The 12,349-nt window shown below is 41.4% G+C and overlaps 1 protein-coding gene across 1 annotated transcript in view; it reads left to right on the top strand.

Annotated features, from left to right (window-relative positions):
* Positions 1-12,231, top strand: part of Lysmd2 (LysM domain containing 2) — a 31,925-nt gene extending 19,694 nt beyond the window's left edge. The window contains exons 2-3 of the mRNA XM_008829762.3: positions 8,481-8,809; positions 11,668-12,231. Of these exons, the coding sequence (XP_008827984.1) occupies positions 8,481-8,809; positions 11,668-11,710 (372 nt within the window). The 3' untranslated portion in view covers positions 11,711-12,231. The remainder of the gene's footprint in view (positions 1-8,480; positions 8,810-11,667) is intronic.
* Positions 12,232-12,349: the final 118 nt, after the last annotated feature.

The following is a 12,349-nucleotide window of genomic DNA, read 5'->3' as shown; positions in this document are numbered from 1 at the left end:
TATATATATATCTATTCTCTAAGTCTCATAATGCTAGGTAATGTTAGTCATTATGAATCTGGAAATGGTTTTGGGAAGGGTTTGTCCCTTTGGAAGGGAGAAACAGAAGTTTTTTATATTGCACTCACTGTTGGGTAGGTGGACATTTGAGGCTGGATCAAGGGTCCTTTGGGAATAGTTCTTGTCCATCTCCAGGACCTGCTATGGGGTTAAGTCTCATGAATTCCCTCCAATGTAAATTCTCCTTTACAAAATGTATTCACAGGAGAATCATTTTAAATGATGGTTACACATGTTCTGCCTTATTTTACCATGATTGATTTTGGTCACCCTGAGAGTTCTTAATTGACTTCTGCAATCAGTTTCTTTGTGACCAAGTGGTAAATATGGTTCACTGAGTTACACTGTTAAGACCTGGTTAGGAGAGACTTTTGAATTTTTATTTTATGTATATAAGCGTTTTGTCTGCGTGTATGTAAGTGCACCTAAGTAATGCAATGCCCCTAGAGACCAGAAGAGGGCGTCAGATCCCCTGGAACTGGAGTTACAGCCAGTTGTTAGCTGCTGTGTGGGTACTAAGAATTGAACCCCCATCCTCTGCAAGAGCAATGAGTGCTTTTAACCACGGAGCCATCTCTCCAGCCCCTAGATGAGACTTTTGAGATAAAAATGTTTGATTGCTAAATCTCCCGTCCCTCAGAAACAAAGTTGTTCTGTCACTTTGAAAAGGTCACAGGGTTGAGTGTCTGTCAAGAAATGCTGATCAGAAAGGACATGATAGTGTGCACCTTCAATCCTTGATCTCTGTGAGATTGAGGCCAGCCTGATCTACGTAGTGAGTTCCAGACTAGCTGAGCAAAGGTTGGTGGGAGTGAGTTTGACAGCTTTCCAGAAATGGATCATGAATTATCTTATGTTCGTGTAAGGTAAAATTCCCAGAACTGTGTTCACGTGGAAATACAAAGCACTCCTAAACCAAATATCTTCTCATTGTTCTGGATTATGCACGGTCACTTGTCTGTGCTGCTTCGGGTCTTCCATGGCTGGGCTTTCTGTTGCCACCAAGTCCTCTTTCTTGCCAATCCATTTTCTCCACAGAGATTTTTTTTTTTAAGGAGTGATCCTTAACCATAATTAGATCTTCTTCCTTCATCCTCCAGGAACTGGTTTTTGGTTTCATTTTTAGGGTTTTTTGTTTCATTTTGTTGATTTTTTAAAAAAAGATGTGGTCTTGTGTAGTCCAGCTTGGCCTCAAGCTCACCTGTGGTTTATGTAGCTGAGAAATTGATCTTGAACTTCTGATCCTTCTGCCTGTCTCCCAAGTGCTGAGGTTACAGGTATGTACCACCATGTCCGATTGATGCATTTCCTTAGATCAGGACCTCATGCATGCTAGGCAAAAATTCTGCCAACTGAGATACATCCTCAACCCCACTACTTCTTAAAGTAAATTGAATTTTACTTTTTTTATTTTATTTTATCTTATTTTATTTTATGTTTTGTTTTATTTTATTTTATTTTATATTTTATTTTATTATTTTATTTTGAGACAGAGTTTTTCTGTGTATCCTAGGCTGGCCTGAAGCTTACTGTGTAGCCCAGGGTGGCCTTGAAGTTGCAGCAGTCCTTCTGCCTCAGCCCCCTGCTGCTGAGATTCAGGCATGTACCACCACACTTATCTGGGGCTTCTTAGCACATTGAAAATAAATTCCAGCTTCTATACGTGGTCTTAGCTACAAGGCAGACAAGAGATAAATTCCAACTTCTTTATCACAGCTTGAAGTTTATTGCTCCCTGTGCTTTGCCATGGTTTTCCTGCTCGATCTTTGCATGGCTGGCTCCACACTTCGGCACTGAGTAAAAGCATCTGGATCCTGTAGTGTTGGTATAAGCTGTTGCTTGTGAAGACTAGATCAGGATTGGTACTTTTTGAAAACCCTTTTCTTTTTTTAAAATATTTTATTTATTATTTTTATTTTATTTGTATGAGTGTATTGCCTACATGTATATGAGTGCACCTGTGCTGTGCAATGCCACAGAGGTCAGAAGAGGGCTTTGGATTCCCCTGGAACTGGAGTTAAGGACGGTTCATAACTGCCAGGTGGGTGCTGGAAATCGAACCTGGGTCCTCCGCAAGAGCAGTCAGTACTCTTAACCGCTGAGCCATCTCTCCAGCCCCAAAACCTTTTCTTTTGATTTAATTTATTAGCATATATTGTGCAAAATAATGGGTTTTATGTGACACTGTCATGCATGCATGTAATGTACTTTGATCACATTCACCTCTCGTTATCCTCTTCTCTCTCTTACACTCTCCAACTGGTCCCTTCCTTTCCCATTCCATTTTCATGTCTTTCTTTAGATCTGTGTTCCAGAATGCATATGATTTTTGTCTTTCTCGGTCTGCCTTATCTTGTTTAATGTGATGATCTCCAGTTCCGTCCATTTTCCTTCCAATGACATGATTTGGTTCTTTTTCCTGGCTGAATAAAACTCCATTGTGGATCTATGCCACATTTTCTTTATCTATTCATCTGCTGACAGGCACCTGTACTGATTCCATCCATAACTTGGCTGTTGTGAGCACTGCACAATAAACTTGGGCGTGCAGGTATTTCTGTTGTTGTTGACTTGATTCCTTTGTGTATATGCCTGAGTGGCATAGCTGCATCATGTCGTGGTTCTATTTTTAAAACTTTGTAGTCCATGACAACATGTTATACTGTCTATATGGACTTATTTACATGAAATATAAAATTTTATGTTTTATATCTGTGTTTTGCCTGCATATATGTAGGTTTATGCAGTTAAGAGTACTGACTGCTCTTGTAGAGGACTGTGTTCAGATTCCAGCACCCACATGGCAGCTAACAACTGTCCATAACTCCAGTTCCAGGGGATCTGACACCTCTTCTGGCCTCTGTGTGCACTGCAATCACTTGCAGTTACATACATGTAGGCAAAATAATCGTGCATGAAAAATACAGTTTTTTTAAAAAAAATAATTAGCTGGGTGTGGTGCTGTACACATTTAGTCCCAGTACTCGGGAAGCAGAGGCAGACAGATTTCTGTGAAAACCCAGAGGGTTGTGGGCGGTGGAGGGGGGAGAAAGAGACAGAGAGAGAATATGAGAATGATTGGAATGTGAACCCGGAAAGTGTGGTCTATTTTTATAACCACTGCGTTATGTTAAGCTTTTTTATGTGTTTTAACTTTCTGACTCAAATCTGCACTGTCCTTGGGCTAGTTTCTACTTAGATGTGGAATGTTCTTAGTGCTGACATCCTGAGTCTAGACAGTGAGAATCAGGGTATACCTGAGTCCCTGCTGGTGATTCTGAGGTGGAGATGCATAGTTAGGAGCTTCTCTGGTGAACCACTGTGCAGCAGTGTGTATTCGAGCTGGGGGAGCCCTCCTGTCACTGTCTGTGGCTTCTCTGACTGTACCCTGTCTCTGACTCAGCCACCTTGTCTTGTTTCAGTATCATCTGTCTTGTGCTATGTTGTAGATGTCAGTCAGGCAGGATAGACTGCATTCTCAGAGGGTATGGCAGAAAGGATTTATATAGAGAGTGTGAGCAGGGTAAAGAGATCCAGGAAAAGATGGAGAAGAATCTGAAGGCTGGCAGCAGAGGGAAGCCTCGGCCCTGGGCCAGAAGGGCCAAGTGTACAAGGGTCTGTCAGATGGGAACTCTGGTCATGGAAGAATGCCCCCACCTGGTGCCTTTCTTAGACAACCAGATAGAATTTCAAGACTTGGGGCTTGGGAAGTTCAGTACTTAAAAAGTCAGCCCTCCTCAGATTCAAAATAGGCTCAGGGAAGGTTAGAAATGGATTGAGAGATGAGGTAAGCTTAAAACTGGAGTAATTGGCATGACAGATTACTTACTATCCATTTTTCTTCTCCATGTTCTTTTTCTGTGCCTGTCTATGCCTTCATCTGTTTATCTGTCCATCCACCCATCATCCCAACCATCTGTCATCTGTCCATCCATCCACCCATCCACCCACTGATCAGTCATCCATCATCAGTCTGTCCATCCATCCATCCATCATCCACTATCCATCCATCACCTCATCACCAGCCTATGTTTTCACAGTATATAAAGAGGCTGTCAAAATAACAATTCTGAGTTGTATTTGGTGTTCCACATCTGTAATTGTGGCACTTCAGAAATGGAGGAGGATCACAAGTTTGGCAAGTTTGGCCAGTTCCAGGCCAGCCACAGACTTAGCTATGGGGTAACAGTCTACAAGAGAGAGAGAAAGAAAGGAGAGAGGAGAGAGGAGAGAGAGAGAGAGAGAGAGAGAGAGAGAGAGAGAAAGAGAGAGAGAAGAGAGAAGAGAGAGGATGAAAGAAAGAAAAATAAGAATTCTCATCCTGGGGTGATGGCTCAGCAGATGAAGTATCTATAGCAATCACAAGGTCTGGAATTCAGATCTCTAGCACCCACATAGAGCTTGAGTTGGCAGGGCAGCCCTCTGCAATCTCAGCACTTGGGAGGCAAAACTAGTGTGTAAGAGACCTTGCCACAGTAAATGAAAGCAGAGAGCCATCGAGGAAGACAGTTGTGTCAACTTCAGGCCTCCATGTGCCCACACACAGGCAATCATAAAGTAACCGAAAAAAGAAAGAAAAGAATTTTAAAAATCTTTTAAAAATGTGTATGAGTGTATTCCCTGCAAGTGTATAAGTGCACCTGTGTCGTGCAATGCCTGAGGAGGTTGGAAGAGGCCATCAGATCCCCTGGAACTGGAGTTACAAATGGTTATTAGCCACTATGTGGGTGCTGGTACTCGAACCTGAGTCCCTGAGTCCTCTGTAAGAGCAGCCATTGCTCTTAACTGCTGAACCATCTCTCCATTCCTTCAATGAACAATTCTTGCCCTGAAGAGTCCACACATTCTCTTGCTGTTTCATGTCTGTTGGGCAAGTAACATTTTAATGTCACACTGTTTCTGCCCTTCATCATTTTTCCCAGAGAGCACTGACTACTAGAATTCTATGCCTTTTCCAATAAGGGCTAGTTCAGTTAGAGGGAGCGGAATATTTAACTCAAATTGGCCTAAGAAAAAACACCTCCAAAATCAAGCCAAATCCAAAATAGGGTTTATTTTCACGCATGGAACTGAAAAGTCAGAGTATGTCCTGGCTTCAGGCTATGATCCAGAGGTCCACATGATGTCCTGCAAAGTGACTTCAGTCCCAGGTCAGCAGCAGGATGACTGTCAGCAGCTCCAGCCCATCTTCTTCCATAGGAAAGATAACAGACCCAGCAAATGTCTCTGTGCTTGTCTGAATGGCTCTAGGATAGAAATGGAATGTGTCATGAAGCCAGAGAACTGTGATGCTGCAGAGGCAGGATGAGTCATGCGCTCTCCCTGTAGCTCTCAAGGACGTGGTGCTTGTGGAAGCTTGTACACCAAGAGAGATGGGAGGACCTGGACATTAGAGAGCAGAAGTGGGTACAGAAGGCAGACTGGACTATACCTCAGTCTGCCATGGGAAAAGCTTTCGAGCTACTAAATTTTCTTAAATCTAAACATAATGCCAACCAGAGATACTTGGAATATTTAGATTTAAATTTTATCTCCAAAACCCCCCTGCCTGTTACGGTCTCTCTTTCTTGTCCTTGCCAGCCCTTCTAAACCAGAAACTGGTTCTCTTCTCTTTTTGTAGGATTTTTTTTGTCTGTTTGAAACAGGGTCTCCCTGTAGCCCCAGCTGGCCTGGAACACCTTGCTATGTAGACCAGGCTGGCCTTGAACTCACAGAGATCCACCTGCCTCTGCCTCCCAAGTGCTGGAATTAAATGCATGCGTCACCATGCTTGACTTTTGTAGGATTTTTTTTTTTTTGAAACAAAAAAAGAAAAAGTGGGGCTTGATGGTTCATATCTTTAATCCCAGCACTCAGGAGGAAGAGGCAGGCAGATCTCTGTGTGTTCAAGGCCATCCTGGTCTACATAGCAAGTTTGAGGCCAGCCACAGGTACATAATGTTTGAGGCCAGCCACAGGTACATAATGAGACCCTGTCTCAAAACGAGAGAGAGAGAGAGAGAGAGAGAGAGAGAGAGAGAGAGAGAGATTTATGTTACTATTGGCATGGTTTCTGCTTATCATAAGAAAGCAGGAAGAGCTGGTATGTTGGCACATGCTTATAAATAATCCCAGCACTCAGGAGACTTAGGGTTGAGAATTACTGTGAATTTGAGGACAGCTGGGGCCACATAGCAAGACCCATTCATAAAATAAAACAAAAAAGTAAGAGGAACAGGGTCCATTTATTTGACTGTTGTTTCTTCAGGCTCTTTGAAGTAGAAATGCAATTTTCACTTAGAATCAATTTAAAGGCTTCTAAAATTTGATTGCATTAATCATGCATTTTAATCAGATATTGTATGGATTTCAGAGTTGGGCAGAAATCCAAGGTAAAACATTTAAAGAACTGTATGCACTTGTTCAAATCAATCATTTCTGTGCCCTGGTGTCTTCGTGTATGAATGGATGGGTTAGATGGATGGGAGATAGACACATACATACATGTGTGCATGCATGTTAGTAGAATGTCTAGCAGTAGGTGACACTATTTTCCATTTATCTCTCTCTTTCTTCATTTAATCTTTGCAACACTCCTGCAATGGGTAGATGATGCCTGGTTTGCAGGCTCTATGAAATTAGTCACAGATACATATGTTCATACAGTTCAGGTTGGCAGAGAGGGATTTGAACCAGGCCTATCAGATTCCCAAGCCTAAGTGCTTTTAGCCATCTTGCCAAACTTTTTGACTTACGTACTTCACCAAAAACAGTTGTAAAAATGAAATCCTATAAAGGGTATAGAGTGCCTAGCCTGGTGCAAGTTCCCTGACTAGCCTTGGGAAATGTAGCCACATGGTAATACAGTAAGGGGCATAGCAAGAGATGTTTCTCTATCAAGCTCAGAGCCAACCTGTGTGACCTCTGTGCTGACCAGCATTGTGAGCTTGGGCCACTAACTCTCTCCCATATCCTCATTTGTAAAAGATTATGGAACAGTTATGAGGGTTGAGAGAGATATGCAAGTTCTGTTCTCCCCACCTGCTTCCCCACCTCTGAGATTTTGGGGGAGGCCCCCACACGCCTTGGAAGAGTTGGAGGTTATAAAAAAAAAACCCTGTTTAGTTCTTTATCTGACATTTGTATGCACATAATATTGATAAAAAAATTTTTTTTGTTTGTTTGAGACAGGGTCTCACTATATAGCCCTGGCTAGCCTGAACTTGCTATGTAGACCAGGCTGGCCTCAAACTCACAAAGATCTGCCTGCCTCTGCCTCCCAAGTGCTGGTACTAAAGGCGAGCACCACCACACCCAGCAACTTTTATTTATAAAGTGAATCTTCACACTCTGTAGTATAAAAAAGTGACATACTGTATGTACAATATCCCCTGACTCCTTTCCTAACCTAGTCCTCAGATACCGATTCTTCAAGGCCCAGTTGAATTCAAAAGATTCAAAATCAGAACCCCACCTTCTCTGGGAGAACCTCTTCAACAACTGTGCCAGGTTATACCATTCCTTCACATTCTGTTCATCCTCACGCCTCTACCACCTCCTGGATCTATTATTACCAAGCACAATTCCAGGCATATAGGGAGCCCTCTGCAAGTAAAGCTGTAACAATAGTAAGTTTTTTTTTTAAGGTCAGAGAACAGAAATGTTCAAGTAAGAATGAAATGTATTAAATAAATGATAAAAAGTCTACACTTTTATACTTCAATGGTTTTGGACCACTGATAGTAAAGGCTGCCTTATGGAGTAAACAATATATGTTAAAAGCTTCCTATATAGGACAGAAGTATAGCTCAGTTGGTAGAGTACTTAGTAAGCATAAAGCCCTAGTTGTGATCCAGCACCACATAAAGCAGGTGTGATGATGTACATTCACAGTCCCAGCACTGGGGAGGTGTAGACAGAAGGATGAGAAGTTCAAACTCACATCCTACACAGTGTGTTCAAGGCCAGCCTGGAAAAAACAAGAAAACAGAAAAAACAAAACAAAAACAAACCTGCCTAAACCACGGGTGGTGGCACAAGCCTTTAATCCTGGCCCTCAGGAGGCAGAGGCAGGCGGATCTCTGTGAGTCAAGGCCAACCTGGTCTACTTAGTGAGGAGTTCCAGGCCAGCTGGGGCTACAGGGAGGCCCTGTCTCAAAAAGACCAAAACAAAACAAAAAAACAAAAGCAAACACACACACACAGAAACTGCCAAACTGCCTAAATAGGAGGAAATGAGTGCTGCCTTTGAAACTGGAGAACAGACTTTCACATCATCTCTTGAAAATAGTGGGAGATATCTACAGAGGCGAAGACTCTTGAATCCAGAGAAAGCATCACACACATTTGCTCATGAATATTTTAGTTCCATGATGTTTAATAACCCCCACTCTTGTACTCGATTGTATATAACTTTGTGTTTTCTTCTTTTTATGTTTTAGATGGAACAGATTAAAAGGGCCAATAAACTGTTTACCAATGACTGCATATTTCTGAAGAAAACTTTGAGTATCCCAATTATATCAGAGAAGCCTTTGTTGTTTAATGGACTTAACTCCATTGATTCTCCAGAAAAGGAAACTGTTGATGTCAGTTTTTGTCATGAAGAGGAGCCTATGATGGCTGGGGAAGACCTCCCTCCTTCTAGTCCTCAACTAGATGCTGAGCCTGCGCAGCCTGAGGAAGTATCTGCCAGAGATTTCCTGCAGAGACTTGACTTACAGATTAAGTTATCAACACAGGCAGCCAGGAAACTCAAAGAAGAAAGCAGGTAAAGATTCCTGGTATAGGGGTCAGGATGAACTATCTTAATACTAGAAAGGTGTGTGTGTGTGTGTGTGTGTGTGTGTGTGTGTGTGTGTACAGGTACATGTGTGTACACATGAGTGTGGAGGTCAGATCAACCTTGGGTGTTGTTCCTCAGGACACTCTCTACCTTGTTTTTTGAGATTGGATCTTTTGGCACTCAGCAAGTAGTCTAGGCTGGCCAGCCAGTGATCCCCAGCGATCTACCTGTCTCTTGCTCCTTGGGATTATTAAGTGTGCCACCATGTCAGACTTTGTTACGTAGGTTCTGGGGATTGAACTCAGGTCCTCATGCTTAGACATCTTTACTATATGAAATCTAAATAGAACTATTGCCTGTTACAGGAGACTTTGTTGTCTTGCCTCTGTCTCTGTTACTTAGTATAAAAAGTTTTCTTCTTTGCATAGGTAAGTGTCACTGTCCAGCTAGCACTTCTAGGAAGCAGCCAGATAGAAGAATCTCTGACACCTTCAAGGGAAGCAGTATCCTAGAGAAGACGTGTAAAATACTGAGCAAAAACACTTGTCAAAGACATTGCCCATGTGTGTTACCAGCATTTCCTATATAAGATTTCTTGTGAGCTTTTAAAAAATAATTTATTATTTTTATTTTATATGTATGAGTCTATTGCCTGCATGTGTGTAAGTGCACTTGTGCTGTGCAATGTCTGAGGAGGTCAGAAGAGGGTGTTGGATTTTCTTGAAACTGTAGTTCCAACTGACAGTCTTTAGCTGCCATGTGGGTGCTGAGAATCAAACCTGGGTATTCTGCAAGAGCAACCAGTGCTCTTAATCACTGGACCATCTCTCCAGCCCCTTTATGAGCCTTTTAAAATGTGGTTTTCAGACAAACCTTTCTATCTCCTAGAAGATGGGTGCCCTTTATGAGTCTATGAAGGCATATAGCCCATTCTTTCCTTTTTCTCATTTGCTGCTAGGAAGCTTGTAACTAAAATTGATGTCTATTGCTATATTACTTATGGTTAATATATTGGCTTCTTAGTTCTCATTTTTTAGATTTCTATTTTATTCATCTTATTATATGTAAGCCATATAGGTAGGTACCTCAAATCCTTTTTATTTTATTTTTTATTTTAATTTATTTATTTTTGTTGCTAATTGTTTTTTTGACAGGGTCTCCCTAGGCCCAGCCCTCCCTGGAAGTCATGATGTGAACCAGGGTAGCGTCACAGAGATCCACCTGCCTCTGTCTGCTGAGGGCTGGGATTAAAGGTGTGCCACCATGCCTGGCATAAATTTCATTCATTTTTTGAGTCAGTATCTTACTCAATAACCCAGGCTAGCCTCAACCTCATAGCAATTCTCCTGTTTCAGCCTCCGAACTGTTGGGATTGTAGGCATAAGCCACCATTCCTGGATTTCAAATCCTTTTGAGGAAGAAGAGGAAAACAGACAACAAAACAAGTATAAATGTAATTTAGTATAAAATTAATATAGTTAAATATTATATAAATACTGCTGTTTGTGTTGGTGTTACAGCCTAACTTTCATTTTTTTGTTGTGAGTTTTATTTTTTTAATATATTTTTATTAAATTTTTGTGCATTTCATACAATACATCTTAATCATATTTAGATCCCCCCTTATCTGTAACCCCGTATCTTGCCCATCAGATTTCATGTATTCTGTCATAAGGGTTATCGAGTCAAGTTTGTGTCCCTGGATGTCCCTTCCTGTGAGTTCATCCACTGGAGCCTGGTCAGCTTATTTAGTGTCACTCCATTAAAGAAGATCAACTCTCCCTCACCCAACCTTGATCAGCTGCCAGTAGTACCTCAGCTATGGTTGGGATTTCTTACCCATTTTCCCAGTTCTGTGCTGGGTTTTTTCCTGGGTTGAGTTTGCATGGGTCTTGTGTATGCTGTCACTATTGCTGTGAGTTCTTATGAGCAAGTTCCCAGAAACCTGGAAAACTGTTTCCTTGTGGTCATCCACCACCTCTGACTCTTAAAATCTTTCCACCTCCTCTTTTGCAATGGTACCTGAGACCTGGGTGGTTGAGGTTTAATATAGGAGTCCTATCCAGGGACACACACTCTACAGACTCTTATTCTCTACACTTTGGCTAGTTGTGGCCCTCTGTTGCATGAAGAAGCTTCGCTGGTGAGAGCTGAAAGATGCATTAGTATTTTCTCTACCCCCTGTTCACTATGTTCCATGAGCCTTAGAGGGTCCATTGTGGATGTGTCCCTTAGAGCTGAGCATCTCACAGACACTTCTTTGTTTGACCAGTTGTAGAACTCTATAATAGTCTCTAGCTGTGGCAAAAAGAAGCTTCTTTGATGAATGGTGACAGATATACTTTTCTATAAATATAAGGATAGATATTTGTGAGTTGCAGTGGTGATTTCCTTTAATCCCAACACTTACTTGGGAGGCAGAGGCAGGCAGATCTCTGTGAATTTGAGGCCAGCCTGGTCTACATAGTGAGTTCTAGGCCATCTGGGGCCACAGGGAGACCCTGTCTCAAAAAAGACCAAAAAAAAAAAAAAGGACATTTAGCATACAGTAAGAAATTACATTTGTCTAGGGATGTGACAGAAGTAGGATTTTCTCTAGGACTTATGATGTCTCCAGCCATGTGTACAAATACTATTAGTTATTCCAGTTATTCCAGTAACTGAGACTCCAGTAAGATGGAGCTAATAAGGCAGACCCTAATAAGTACTGCCTTTCATATGACTTCCAGGGCACGAACAGTAGTCTGTTGGCGTACTTCTGTTCTTCTTTGACAAGTTACTCAGTATGTTTAGGTTTCTGAATAGTTTTAAACACTGATTTCTGCTCTGTTTCTCTTTTTCAGAGATGAAGAGAGCCCCTATGCAGCATCCCTCTATCACAGTTAGGCAACTGGTGGGTATAACTCTAACCCAGAACACAAAATAGACCCTAAAGAATCCACTGATGCAGATCCAGAAGCAACGCTTTTGGACTCCCTTAGAGTACACCCTAAAACCACAATGAAGTAGACCAACCGCAATTGCACGGATGTGACTAGCTTTTTATGGCTTTCTAGAATTTTAAATCTTATTATGGCATGAGAGCAAAACTGTATTCTAAAGCTCATCACTTTTGTAGGTGGTGATAGTTTTTAGACTAGCTTTTGTAAATACAAAAAGCATCAAAGACTATTTATATATTTAAGCCAAAAACAATGTTTATCTCCCCATGAGATCCTAATTGTATGAGAAAAGTGGTGGCTGTTCTGATACTGGATTTGCTGTGTGTTTATAACTTAAGTGCTATATATATTTCAATATGTATTACATATTCTGTGTTAATGCAAAGAACCAAATTTTGTCTGCTATTTTGTAAAAGTAAACTACAAAAGTCTGGGTGAGAAAATAAATTATGTTTTCATATATGAGCCTTCAATTTTTTTCAAAATGGGAAATAAAATAGATTTTTGTTTGTTTGCTTGTATTTTTGTTTTTGGAGACAAGGTCTCACATAGCCCAGGCTGGCCATTAGGGCGCCCGCCGCTC

Source organism: Nannospalax galili, unplaced genomic scaffold, assembly GCF_000622305.1.
Source record: "Nannospalax galili isolate Female #2095 unplaced genomic scaffold, S.galili_v1.0 scaffold213, whole genome shotgun sequence".
NCBI classification, from domain to species: Eukaryota; Metazoa; Chordata; class Mammalia; order Rodentia; family Spalacidae; genus Nannospalax; species Nannospalax galili.
Note: the sequence above shows the minus strand (reverse complement) of the source record. Positions and strands in the feature narration are given on the sequence as shown.